Here is a 14,786-nt window from a genome sequence, read left to right as displayed (position 1 = left end):
GGACTCCCACATGGCTGACTGTGGTTCAAATCCCAGACCTGGTGGCTTGCTTTTGCACTTAACATGTCTCTTTGGTCAAAGTAAAATAATAATAATAATAATAATAATAATAATAATAATAATAATAATGACAAATAAAATTAAGTAAAGAAATGATTTTAAAAACCTAAGGAGAAAACCATAGTTTTCATTGATTGTGCACTGTGAACTAGGTACTAAGCAAGGGACTTCCGCAGCATCTCCCACCTCAGCTGCTATGCTCACCAAAGAGAAAACAGATCAGAGAGACACAGTCCTTGTCCAAGGTCTGACAGCTCCCAAGTTTGGATTTGCTACTAGGTGTCTCTAATAGGGACCTTTTCACTTGGTCATGCTGCCTCTATGTTGAGGAAGTAAGACTTAGCAATAAAGTCAAATACTACTGTGTGATCTTACAGCTTTTGGGCTGTCAAAATTGAGCAATGAATGGAAGGGATTTAGAATTTTTTATTTATTGGGTCTGGAAAAAATTATTGGTTTAGGTTACTGAAGAGGTAGAGGCGAAGTACAAACTCACTTCTAACTGTAAAATAGGTTTTCTTGTTAGAACTTTAGTGGATTAAGGACCAGCAGTTAGCGTAACGGCTATGTCGCTGGACTCCCATGTAGCTGACTGTGGTTCGAGTCCTGGACCCGGTGGTTTACGCTCATGCTGGGCACGTGTGTGTGCGTGTCCAAGATCCCGAGAGGAGAGTGGAGGAGAAGGGATTGTGGCGTGGCCATCCCCCCCAGGGGTGATTTCTCACTTTCTTTCTCTCTGTCTTTCTGGTGAGCGCAAGTGCCCTATAGCAAAAACTTCTCCAAAAAAAGAACTTTAGTGGATTAGAACGCCTATTGTTAGAACTTTTGTTTTTAATTTGGGGCAAAGGTCTGGTGGGAGGTGGGGGGTTGGGGGAAAAGACTCTTTTGAGATCGACATTTATGTTAAGAAAAGGTGAAAAACAAAAACAACAAGAGACAAAAATAGAGTTATTGAATAGAGAATAGAATAGAGAAAGTAAATCCCCCCCCTTTTTTGGGAGTAGAAGGCTGAAAACATCAAAGTGTAAAGTAATACTCCCTCTAAGATTTTCTACTTTCATATGGTCCCACTTTTGATAGCTAGCCAGTGGTGCTATATTTCATTTAGCAACCTAGTTAATAAACATTTTTTTGAATTTTAATCTAATGAAATTTTTAATGAAAAAAATGTAGCATACTACTTAAGTGATTGGATTCAATCACCAATTAGCGATTTTCAAAATTTTTAAACATTGGTGCCTTATTATACTTTGATTTTTGTGATATTCTTGGCTTAATTTACCCTTCAATATGATGTGATAGATACCTAACATTTATAACAACTTTGAGAGTTTATAAAACAAAAGTTAGGATGCTACAAAATTAGAACTGAAGATTGTTTGGGGGAAAATAGCCTTTTTTGTGTATAAAGCAATTTTTTAAATATGTGATGAAAGCATCATGTCTTATTTGATATTCTGTATGAATTTGCTTATGTAGATGACACTTATTTTAAAATTTGGCATATTCACTGGGGAAGACATTTGAAAAATTCAAACACATATTGATCAGATGCTCTGGCTCAAGATGCTTTATGTATGGTTAACCAATAACTCAGATTTTTTATTCTTTTGGTCATTAGTTGAGGTTCTCAGAATAATAATTTTAAATGAAAAGAGAGAAAGTTCAAAGGGAAAAATGCCCCCCCCACACACACACATACACATACAGAGCCTGATGTTCACATCAGGAATGGGAATCTTTTTATTATTATTATTATCATTTTTAATTTATTACAGTTATTATTCCTTAACTTGACCAGACACATGCACACACACACACTCACAGAGACAGAGAGAGAGAGAGAGAGAGAGAATGCCACATGGAAGTCCAGTGCCTTAACCACCACACCACCTGCTGGCCCCGGGAATGGGAATCTCAACCACTTCTTCAGTTAAGCCTGTGATGCCTTGCCAAACTCACTAGAGTTAAAATCTATACTTGTGCATCCTAGAAGTATTAGTGTCTTCAGTAATCAGATGGGACTTAATTTTTTATGGTCTCAATAAAACATTCAAGTAATTGCATAATTCCCTTTGTACATGGCCAGGGTAAGTAACAGTGATTCTGGGAGGAGCATGATGTCAGCGGGTGAAGATCCTGGAGAAAGATACTTCTCAGAGGTCAGCCTTGCTCTGGCTCCCTTGGGTCAGTTTCAGAGGTGACTGATCATGTCACTTCATTCAGATTCCCTGGGCTTGCTCTTCGTCAGTGACCTGTATTGATTCATATTGACCTCATCGTGGTTCAGATCTCTACCTTTGTTTTGGAAAGAATTTCTCTACAGCCTTCACATCCCACCCTCCATCCCGGATATGGTGAGACCAAATACTGGAGGCCTCAAACATATTCTCCTCAGTCTTTCAAAATGCTTAGGCATGGGCCAGCAGGTGGTATGGTGGTTGAAGTGCTAGACTCTGTGTGAGAACCGTGGTCAACCATGGTTCAAGTCCCGAACCTGATGGCTTGCTTTCTCACTTTCTCTCTTTCTCCCTGTCTTGCTCTGGTGAGCACATGTTCTCTATAGCAAATTAAAAAATAATAATTAAATTAAATTAGAAGTTAATCTTAAAAAAATAAAGTCAGGATTTGCTTCAGAATGCCCTGAGGGCACTTGTAGAAAATGAAAGATCTCAGGTTTTACTTAACTTGGTTAAAATATTTCCTTTTATAAAAGATGTAGTGGTGGGACCAGCAAAATGTGTAATGGTTACATCTCTGGACTCCCACGTAGTTGACCATGGTTCAAGTCCTGGACTCTCTGGCTTAAAACTCACACTGGGCACGTGTGCTTGCATGCCCAAGATCCCAGGAGAATGGAGGGGAAGGATTGTGGCATGGCCATCCCCCCGGGGGGGTGGTTTCTCACTTTCTGTCTCTCTCTGTCTCTGGTGCATGCATGCACCCTATAGCAAAAATCTCTCTTAAAAAATAAAATAAAATAACAGGTATAGTGGAAGAATAACTAGAAATGATTAATTCATTGGTTCAACAATTTTTTTTTTTAATGCTAAAGGTGCATACTATATGCCAGGCTGTGTACTGGTTGTAGATGATACAAATAGAAATGAGTTTTACATTCAGGGTTTTAAAGTCTGGTGGTAATTAAATGGGAAAGTGAATGGACAATGGTACTCCATCACAGGAGAGACAGAATTTACTTCTGAGGCTGAAAGAGGCGATCAGGGCTGGCTCGATGACATGGTGGTGACATACTGTTCAAGCAATGCTGGATCCATGCAGAAGATGATGGTGTGTTCCTTGGCCAGCCTGTGCATGCTGGGCCTGTGTGCTCAAGGTCCTGGCTGGCTAGCAGGGTGAGGGATTGTAGCAGGAGACCCTGTTGAGAGTGCTCATCTATCTATCTATCTATCTATCTATCTATCTATCTATCTATCTATCTATCTATCTTTCTTTCTTTCTTTCTTTCTTTTAAAAGAATTGCCTATTTCATTTTATTCATTCATTCATTTATTTTAATTTGACCAGACACACACACACACACACACACTCACACTCACATACACAGAGAGAGTGAGAAAGTGAGAAAGCAAGCCACCAGGTCTGGGACTCAAACTGTGGTCAGCCATGTGAGAGTGTCTAGTCCCTGACCCACCACGCCACCTGCTGGTCCCTGAGAGTGCCCATCTTTGAATCCCTATTCTCTCTCCCTGTCTCTTTTTCCCTCTCTCTTATGAAGAAAATAAATAAGCTTAAAAAAAAAAAAAGTGGTGGGACCAGCAGTTGGCGTAATGGCTACGTTGCTGGACTCCCATGTAGTCAACTGCGGTTCAAGTCCTGGACCTGGTGGCTTAAACTTGTGCCAGGTGCATGTGCGTGTGTGCCTTAGATCCCAAGAGGAGAATGGAAGCGAAAGGATTGCAGCGTGGCCATCCCCCTGGGGGGCAATTTCTCGCTTTCTGTCTCTCTGTCTCTTTCTTTCTGGTGAGTGCACGCACCCTATAGCAAAAACCTCTAAAAACAAAAAATGAGTGGTCAGGAATTTGCTGGGCAGAGAAAGACATGTGAAGTGGAGACCCTAGCCTGTGCGAGGTAATGGTGAGAGCAAGGCCAGCACAGATTGGGAAATGCAAGCAGTTCCTTATGTGTGTATGGGAAATGAGAAGACTTGAAGTGAAAGTGGCTATAAATAGTGAAAAAATAACAAAATTTTTGGAATTAAAGGATACGAGTTACAGATTCAGAGTCCACTGAGTGTCAAACCCATGGGGGAAAAAAAGGGACTCACTCTTAAGCATGTCCTATTAAATTCAAGGTTCCAGGGTTGAATAGATATCCTCAAAGCTTTCAGAGAGGAAAACATAATACAAAAGGCATTGGTAACCAGAACAACACCAGACTGCATAACAGCCACATTAGAAACCAGAAGAAAATGAAGTACTTTTAAAAATCATATGGAAAATGATTCCCTACCTGGGCCAGCAGATGGCATGATGGCTGAATCCCATAGTGCTAATTGTGTGGTTCAAGTCCCAGACCTGGTGACTTGCAAAACACACTGGGCTCATGTATGTGCATGCCTAAAAGCCCCGGAAGAGAATGGAGGAGAACACATGAGATCCGAGGACATGTTTTCCAACTGAGCAAAGAGGTGAAGGAACTCCTAAGGACAAGAAAAAGGGAAGCTTTAATCCAAGCCAGACCTAGAGATCAACAGTTCTGATCAGATTAAATCAGGGTTAAAGGGTATAGAAAGATTGCCTGGGACCAGCAGATGATGTAATGGTTACATCACTGGACTCCCACACGACTGACCTGGTTCGAGTCCTAGACTCGCTGGCTTCAAACTCACGCTGGGCACATGAGTGTGCATGCCCTAAATCCTGAGAGGAGAATGGAGGAGAGGGGATTGTGGTGTGGCCATCCCCCAGGGGGTGATTTCTTGCTTTCTGTCTGTCTGTTTCTCTCTGTCTCTCTGGCAAGCACACAGGCCCTATAGCAAAAATCTCTCTTGGAAAAAAAAAAAGAAAATGAAATTATCTGATGTTTTCATTTTGTCAAGAGGAATTTTGAAGTTCTTAAGAAAGTTTGATAAAATGAGTAAGTGTTAGAAATATAAAATGCTGGGACCAGCAGTTAGTGTAATGGCTATGTTGTTGAACTCCCATGTAGTCGACCACGGTTCAAGTCCTGGACCTGATGGCTTATACTCACACCGGGTGTGTGCGCGTACATGCCCAAGATCCCGAGAGGAGAATGGAGGAGAAGGGATTGTAACATGGCCATCCTCCCTGGAGGGTGATTTCTCACTTTCTGTCTCTCTGTCTCTCTCTCTCTCTCTGGTGAATGCCTGCGCCCTGTAGCAAAAACCTCTCCAAAAAGAAAAACAAAGAAATATAAAATGCTAACCAAATAGCAATAAAAACCAAAAACAGATTAACTAATAACTTAAAAAGAAGCAAAAGTTATGGAAGAAAGGCAATCTTAGGTGGCACTGCTGGCAATAATATTTACTTTGTCAGATTACTACTGTAAACTCTGCATATTGATTTAATCAACTGTCACAGTGTAGCTGGAAGCTGGGAGGACTGGGTAAGTGTGTCTTATTTGTATACATGGAGATAAAGCGTGATAGATGTGTACCAAATCCTTAAGTTTCTTAAGGAAAAGTTAATAGATAATAGCTACAAGACATAGCAATATAAGCGCATTATATAGAAATATGGAGTTAAATATCAGAAGAAAATGCTAAAGGAGTCAAATTAGTTGCCTCCAGAGAGTGAGAGCTGGGTATGGAGAGTAGGGGGGCAGAGGATGTCAATTTTTTATTGTAAGTTTAGTAGTCCTATTTCATTTTTTTATACTTGATACAAATAAAAGCAATTAATGAAACACCATTCGCATTCTGTTGAACAAACTTTTTGACTCACATACTCTACATACTTATCTTTGGCACATTCCTAAATTTTATCAACACTTTCTTCTTTGCTGTGTTTAATCAAAAATAAATTGCAGCCAAGTTGGTAAGGCAGATTGTTGATTCAAATATGTTTATAGACTATTTGGATACCGTATTTCCCACCCCTCCCCCATATTTTTATGCAGACTCTGAACTATCTTCTAAACTTTAGAGGATAAATAAACAGCCTTTCCTCTTTCTTGCCTTCTCCCCAAAGTGGATAGAGCTACATGATTTCTTCAAGTAACCAATCAGCATTCTCCAGTGACCTGATGTTCCTAAAACGGGATTGCTAGTCAGCTGCACATGAAGATCTCTGAGCTGTGTACAGCTCAGCAAAGCCTTGAGTTGTTTATGGAGAAATGTTTCTAATATAGATAGATACAAACTGCACCGTCCCATTTATTTTGGAAAAAATCTCACAAAAAAATGGACAGTGTAAAATGCCCATATAACCTTCACCCAGGTCAGTATTTAACATTTTGCCACACTGTGTGCACATTCTCTCTCTTCTTTTCTCTCCCTTATGCTTTTTCCCCCCTTGGAGTAGGTGGGCTGGACCATGTTAAAATAAGTTGTAGACATTGGACATTATATGTCTAAGTACGTTTCTCAAGAACAAGGACATCCTCCTATAAAACCGAATGCCATCATTTGCCATGGGTAGAATAATATTATCTAATATATAGTTAATAATCAAATTTGAATTCCAATAATATTTTCCATGGATTTTTTGGGGGGGTACCTAGAATCTAATCAGTGATAACACTTTATATTTAGTCATTATGTTTAAGTTCTCTTTATGGTAGTAGTAGTAGTCCTACTTTTTCTTTTTCTTTCTTTTCTTTTTTTTTTTTTGAGAGGTTTTCGCTACAGGGCACGTGCACTCGCCAGACAGACAGAGAGAGACAGAGAGATAGAAAGCGAGAAATCACCCCCCGCCCCCCCGGCCCGGGGAATGGCCACACCACAATCCCTTCTCCTCCATTCTCTCGGGATCTTGGGCACGCATGCACACGCGCGCCCGGCATGAGTTTAAGCCACCGGGTCTGGGACTCGAACCAACGTTGACTACATGGGAGACCAGCGACATAGCCATTACACTAACTGCTGGTCCCTGCCTTTTTTTTTTTTTTTTTAATAATTCAAATATTGACAGTTCTGAGGAGCCCAAGCCATTTGTTTCATAGAATGTCTTACAAATAAGAAATTGTCTTTTCACTCTCTCCTTAGAAGATTCTGGTTTAGAATTTTGGCAAGAATGTATACGTAGACTTTTTAATCCATTGTTTCCTAGCTTTTAATACAAATGGAAAAGATTAGTTCATTGTTTTCTTGTTTGTGTGCTTTTTATTTGGTTCCGTTTTTTTCCCTCCTAATCTGTGGTTTGGCATAAGACATTAAGAATGACCACTTACCTGGAGAGTAGTGAAACTACCTAGACCACAGAAAATCTCACTGTAATCATCTCTGGGAGGGGTAATCTGTTCCTCTGGAAACAAGCATAATATTTTTTTTAAAACATCCTTGGCAGTGTTCTTTGGATGACTTAATATCTTGTAATCAAGAGCAAATTTTCTTCTCTTTAATTAAGTCCTGCTATGGCATACAGTCCAGGGGCTCTGCTTTTGGAAAACACCTGGCCAACTTTTCTCTCCTCCCTACACTGAAAGTTCGTTTGGAGCGCCTGCGTGTCTCCTGTGTGTTCCGTGTGCAGCAGGTTGACCGTCCTGGTGCCAAGATGCTCTGTGGCTTAGGTTATGTATATTTTGCGTGAAGTGAGTGTGGAGAGATGGCATGCCTCAGATGCCAGAAGAGCGATGCAAGCTTGTTGTTGAAAGCCTGCTTCCCGTGTGTCAGGGCTTCCCGATAGGAGACCTGGTGACACAGTAGCCTTTAGGCAGAGCCCTTCGGGATGTGTAGGAAGTGCTGGGGCAGGTTTTGTCAGAGAGAAATCTGAGCCATTTCTCTGCGAACAGCTGCCTGCGTTTCAAAGTCGGGGCAAGTCACTGTTGAATTTTGCACGGGCTGCCAGGGTGAGTGCTCGTTTTGCTTTGTTTGTAGTCTTGCTTTTCTTTCTCCTAAATCATCATGGTTTTTTTCTGGAAGTTTTACAGGACTCATTTACATCTTATGTCAAGTAGGACTCAAAGGATTCATTCTATTTGTAATTCGGCTTTCCTTTTGCTTTCTCTCTGCAGGTTTTTGTGGAAGTATACTACTTTGTCATTATGAGATGTCGTCTCTCGGTGCCTCCTTTGTGCAAATTAAATTTAATGACTTGCAGTTTTTCGAAAACTGCGGTGGAGGAAGCTTTGGGAGTGTTTATCGAGCCAAATGGATATCACAGGACAAGGAGGTGGCTGTGAAGAAGCTACTCAAAATAGAGAAAGAGGTAAGGTCTCTTCCAGCTATCAGACTTGGTCACAATAGCACTTACATAAGCTCTATGAACCGAGAGGTAGAGGGTCACCGGTCTGCAGGGGACCTAGCAAGTTCTTTGGGGCAGATCCATGAGGCTCTTTCCCAATTTCCATTCTGGGAGCCCCATAAATAGAAATTATTGCAGCGTGTGCTTTAGGGTTGAGTTCTACTAGGGGTCATCTGAAGTGAGAGGATTTCATGTTCTCTCAGCTCTCCTGGAGGCTGAAGTAAGGTTTCAGACCTTCCCAGAGTCAGGCTTTTCTCTTCCCTAGGGCAGCCATGAGGGGTCAGTAAAGAGTAATGTGTAAAGTTTTCATCCCCTGTCTGTTTTCTCTTGTTGAATTTATGGTTACCAGGAGTCATCTTTTAACAAATGAAAAGCTCTATTTCCCCCCTGAAATAAGCAATACCTGGGCTTCACATCTACTTCATGTTAGCAGCAGTAGGCTTTGTCACGAGGAGCTAACGGGTGCTGAACAGGAAGCGACCTTCCTTGCAAAAATCAGAAAGGGGATTTGCCTTGGCCCTAGAAGAGCTCAGAGCTCTGAGACCTTTCATCTGTTTTAGGTGACACAACATGGCCTCCACATGCACTTTGGTACCTCCAGAACAAAACCAGTCATGGAGCAGACCTGCAGGAGCTCTGCAGCATTGATAACCTCTAACAGCTCCCTTCTGGAGCTGGTTTTGGTCACTGCTATATGTGTCCTGTTTGTGCTAATTATTTCACATCCTTTTAAAGTGAATGTTTTCTAAAACATCCTTTAATATACCTCAATGATTTCTTTTTCTTTCTTTCTTTTTTTTTTTTTTTTTCATTAGTTCTTCCCAGTAAAACCTAGCAGTTGATTAGAGAGGAAAGTCCAAATGGCAGTACTTTGTGGGTTTCCTCCCAGCAGTGATGTGTAATTGTGTGACCATTAGCTATGTTTACAGCTGCTGAAACCAGGTTTCGGGACTGAGATATCTTTGCCATGGGGTGTCCATGGGTTTTAGAAAGCATTAGGAAGTGTAAGTCTTTAGAGTCAGAGAACAGAACAGACAACACAGAACACAAGGGTAGTAGGTAGAAAAAGTTTGTTTTACCCTCCTCCCATTTCTTTTTTTTTAAATTTTGTTTGTTTATTTCTTCCATGAGTGAAAGAGAGAGAAAGAGAGAGACAGAGATAGAGACAGCAGCCCCAGCCCTGGATCATAGGCATGCACAGACCTGGGGTATTCATGGAGGTCTCAGACGGGAACTCGGAGCCTTCTCATATGTGATGGCCTTGCAGAACATCGCATTTTACTGCTGTGCCGCTGTCCGCCCCTCTCCCCATTTCTTGATGAACAAAATTTTTAAATAGTTATCATGTAATAAAACCATTTCTTGCTCTGGACTGAACTTAGCTTCTTTTATCTAGTAAACTCACTGAGTTGTTTATAGGTAAGCATTATTGTGCCCATTTTATACACTGGGAAATAAAGCTTTGAAAACTGCTCTTATTTGGCTAACCATGATGCCTTCTGGTTAAGAGAGCCAGATCCCACACAGCTGATGGCAGTTTGAATCCCAAGCCTGGCAGCTTGAAAAACATAGCTGGGCATACCTGTGTGCGTGTCCAAAATCCTGACAGGAGGGGGAAATGAGAAGAAGGTATTGTGGCCTGATCATGCCTCATTGGGGAGTGCTTTTTGCCTGTCTCTCTGGTGAGTGCATGTACCCTTTGGCAATTAAAAAAGAGAAAGAGAGAAAGAAATGCTCATATTGAGCTACCCCAGGAGGGGCAAGTGAAATACAGGAGGCAAGAACCTATCCTTTAGTTTTTAACTCTGAAACCTCTAGTTGACCAGATAAGAAGAGAAAATAAACTAAGTTCATGCATTTAAATTCAAAGATGTTTATAAGCCTACTAATATTTGTAAGCATTAGGCCATAGAACTTTTTAGTACAACAAACATGTTCTTATATGATTGTTTAATGTAGGATGACTTAATGAAGCATGGAGCAGATTTGGATAGGAAAACCTTCATTGGAACCCATTTTCACTAGTACCCTCTCTCCTCCCTACATATATAATGCCTTTCCTACTGTCTCCGAAAGAGCCAGGGAAATCACATCAGAAGGACGAGGGTAAGAGCAGCAGTGGGGTGCTGCCCAATCCTGATTTTGTTCTTGTATATAAGCTGAGTGTATATGTAGTGCAGAAACACTGGGTTACAGTTAACTGCAAGCGTGTTGCTCATAAGCTTATAAGCAGGACAAACAAAAACACTTCAGCTTTGGGGTTTGGTTCAGGTAGTGTTTGTGAATGATGAAGAGCTTTGATAATATGGCAAAATAGCCCCACGGGTCCAATGGGAGTTTAAGATGTGGAGAGTTTTAACTAGGGGATGGCAGAAATATGCATCCCTTGGGTACATTACGGTTACACCTTATGAAACACATACTGGCTTGCTGGCTTGGTGTTTTCTGAGTGATGAGATGGGGTAATAAATTCCAGATTTTTTCTAGTTTAAAGATTCAATCCCATATCACATGGTGTTTTTTCGGGGCTTTTTTTTTTTTTTTTTGCAGTAGGTTTTAGAAGCAGCAGAATATGTAATAAAATATTTGTGGCTCATTTCATGGGGCTGTTTAAGAATATCTTGAGGCCCAGCCTGGTGGTGCAGTTGGTAGCAAACTGAACTGTAGTCTGGAGCCAATGGCAGACCACAGGTTTGGATCTCCAGATGGGCCTGAAAATGTGTCGGACACGTGTGCATGCCGAGGATCCAGAGGAGCTGGAGGGCCAGGGAAAAGGATCGTGGAGTGACACAACTCTGCTGAGGGTGCTTCTCTCTCTTTTTCTCTCTCTTGTTCTCTCTTATGCATACACATGTTCTCTACTATGAGTTAAAAAGTAAAACAAACTAAAAACAGAGTAACTTGTTATCTGACTAAATATATTGGGTTGTTGGAAGTCATGATGTATTTTTGCTATGTGTTTCTATGCAAAAATGCATCATGACTTTTCTGACGATGCAGTAGTTCGTAAATTTAGTGCAAGGTGGAGAAAATAGGGCCAGTTGGCATGATGGGTGACTGGATCCCACATGGCCAACTGCAGTTATTGTCCCAATAGAAGCTTTTCATGGCAGTTTTTCCCAACTCAGGATCCAATCCAGATCACATGCCACATTTTGTTAACCTGTCTGGTTCATCCCCTTTAGTCTGGATCATTAGCCTGCCTTTCTTTATCTTTTAAGAATTCGACCTTTTTGAAGAGTGCAAGACAGTTGTTTTGTAGAGTGTGTGTCTGGTTGGGTTTATCTGACCTTTTCCCTCTTCGCCTTATTTACGTTTATGTAGTTTTGGTAGGAATGCTGCACAGGCCATGTGTTGTTGCTTCTTACTCAGAATCACATGATATTGTTGTGTCCATTTATTGATGATAATAATTTTGAAGTCTTGGCTAAGAGGGGGTCACCTAATTTCTCCACAGTAAAAATGCCTCTTTTCCCCTTATAATTAGTCATTAAACTGTTGGTAGATACTTTAAGGCTACATAAATATCTTCACTCAACAGTTACCCTGTTTTTCACAGCCATTGATGGTACTTATTTGAAATAAATACTACTATGACAGTTTACTGTGTACAAGTCAAAAAGTTCTAGCATAAATTTTTTCTGTCCTTATTCCTTCCTTTCATTTTTTATCCATTCATTCATTAAAAAAAATATTTGCTAGATGGCATGAGCATTTGCTGGAGAGAGACAGAGAGGGAGGAAAGTGAGAAAGCTCCCCCCAGGGAGGATGGCCACCCTGCAATCCTCCATTTCTCCTTTCAGAATTTTGGGCATGCACACAAATGCACCCAGCATGTTATTCCAGTCACTGGGTCTGGGACTAACCTTGCAGTTGGCCATGTGGAATCCAGACACCTTAACCACTATACTACCAGCTGGCTCCATTTATTCACTTATTGGTTTATTATAGACTTAAAAATTCTTTTTCAAATTCAAAATGTTACAATTTATAACCATTATTATTATTTTTGAGAGATTTTTGCTAGAGGGCACATATGCTTGCTGGAGACAGAGAGACTGGGAGAGCAAAAGTGAGAAATCACATCCGGAGGAGATGGCCATGCCACAACCCCTTCTCCTCCACTCTCCTCCCAGGATTTTAGGTGCACATGCACACGCGCTCGGAGTGAGTTTCAAGCTGCTGTGTCTGGGACTTGAACTGTGGTCAGCCATTTGGGAGTGGTGCTGACCTTAACCACTACGCCACCTGCTGGCCCCTATTACCAACATTTTTAACTTTTTTGCTTGAATTATCCCAAATTTAGCATCAGAGCTCCTTCAAGCTGGCTCCCATGACCTTTGCATATGACCCCACCATTTTTTGATGATTTTCTTACTTTCTGGTACAGAAAGATATTCCAGGCTCACCCAGTTCCTGCCTTTCTCATGGAGGTGGCCATTTCTTTAAGAAATGCTGAGTCAGTACACCTGGTATTGAAGGGTGATTTAGCATCCAAGATTTGGTGCTAAGATTGCTTATTTTAGACTTTTTAAAAAACTGCTTTTGTCCTTTTGTCAGAAAATATAGCTGTAGAGAAATTTTATTTATGAAGGCATTTAATTTAAATGTTTAAATAATACCTCTGTGTAGCTAGTATGTGTGATATACTGCTTTTAGGATTGTAAATTGCTCTTCTGTTGAAGAGTTTAGCAAAATGCATTAAAAAAATCTTAAAATGTTTGTCTTTTAAGCTAGATATCGTACCTCTAGGACTTTATCCCATGGAAATAATCAGAGATACGAAGAGAGAGATGGATAAAATGAGTTTGTCTCAGTTGTATAATGGAATTATAATTGGAAACAACAAATTACCCTGCAGCTATATATTAGAATTCCATTTGGAAGACTGTTTAGAAAGCTAGGAAATGCTCATAATAGATTGCTAAGTGGCGAAAGCCTGTTATAAAACATTGTATGTAATTTAATGCCAAGTATCTGCTTGGCTTCTGTATGATGCTATTATTTTTCTTATACTTTCTTTTGTTTTCCATATTTTTCTGTGGTGAGTTCATATATCTTTTTTCTCCAACATTTTGTTATGAAAATTTTCAAGCATAAAGAAAAATAAGGAAGATTTTATGGTGAGCATCTGTATACCCACCACTGAGAGTCTGTTATTAAAAAAAGTACTTGGCTTTATCTTTTCTATCGATTTTCTCATCCACCTATTTTTTCCATCCACCATCCATGTTGATGCATTTCAAATAAGTTGCAAGCATTAATATACTTCCCCTTAAATATTTTATCATGTATATTTGTTATTAGAGTTCAATATATATTTGCAGTTTTTATGTTTCTTTTCTTTTTTTTTTTTTTTTAGAGGTTTTCTTGGGTGCATTTCTTTTCTATCGATTTTCTCATCCACCTATTTTTTCCATCCACCATCCATGTTGATGCATTTCAAATAAGTTGCAAGCATTAATATACTTCCCCTTAAATATTTTATCATGTATATTTGTTATTAGAGTTCAATATATATTTGCAGTTTTTATGTTTCTTTTCTTTTTTTTTTTTTTTGAGAGGTTTTCATGTGTGCATTCGCCAGACAGACAGAGAGAGACAGAGAGACAGAAAGCGAGAAATCACCCCCCAGGGGGGATGGCCACACCACAATCCCTTCTCCTCCATTCTCCTCTCAGGATCTTGGACACGCACGCACATGCGCCCGGTGTGAGTTTAAGCCATTGGGTCCAGGACGTGAACCACGGTCGACTACGTGGGAGTCCAGCGACATAGCCAGTACGCTAACTGCTGGTCCCTATATTTGCAATTTTTTAGGCAAAATTTATGTACAATAAAACACACATGTCAACAAGTTTTGAGAAATGTGAATACTGTAGATTGAGATGTTTACTTTTATAATCAGAAAAATTCAGTTAAAAAAGTATATCTCTGACGATCGATGTCTGTTTCCCAGGATGATCAAATGAATTGAGTTTTACGAATTTCCTTAGTGTATCACACCTCACTAACTTTCCAGTCTCAGTATGTGCCTCTAAAATGTTTGATGTTTATATTTCCATTTTCTATAGCAGTGCTGAAGGACTTCAGTGGTCATCTACTTACTTATGGTATTTGAAGATTAACTAACAGTGCACTATTTGTTTCTGTTTTTTCTTTTTAATTTTTTTCAGTGGGCATGTGTGCTTGCCAGAGACAGAGAGGTAGAGAGGGGTGGGGAAGAGGAAAAATGAGGAAGCAGCTCCCGGGGTGGATGGCCATGCTGCAATCCCCTCTCCTCCATTTTATCCTCCTTTTTCTTTTCTTTCTTTCTTTCTTTTTTTTTTTTTTTTT

At 40.2% G+C, this 14,786-nt stretch overlaps 1 protein-coding gene across 1 annotated transcript in view; it reads left to right on the top strand.

Annotated features, from left to right (window-relative positions):
• MAP3K20 (mitogen-activated protein kinase kinase kinase 20) overlaps positions 1-14,786 on the top strand; it is a gene marked incomplete in the record, with an annotated part of 221,492 nt that overhangs the window by 13,051 nt on the left and 193,655 nt on the right. The window contains 1 exon segment of the mRNA XM_014588849.2: positions 8,221-8,414. Coding sequence (XP_014444335.1) covers positions 8,256-8,414 — 159 coding nt within the window.

This window comes from Tupaia chinensis, unplaced genomic scaffold (genome assembly GCF_000334495.1).
Source record: "Tupaia chinensis unplaced genomic scaffold, TupChi_1.0 Scaffold000314_1, whole genome shotgun sequence".
NCBI classification, from domain to species: Eukaryota; Metazoa; Chordata; class Mammalia; order Scandentia; family Tupaiidae; genus Tupaia; species Tupaia belangeri.
The sequence above is the reverse complement of the archived record's forward strand: the minus strand, read 5'-3'. Positions and strand labels throughout refer to the sequence as shown.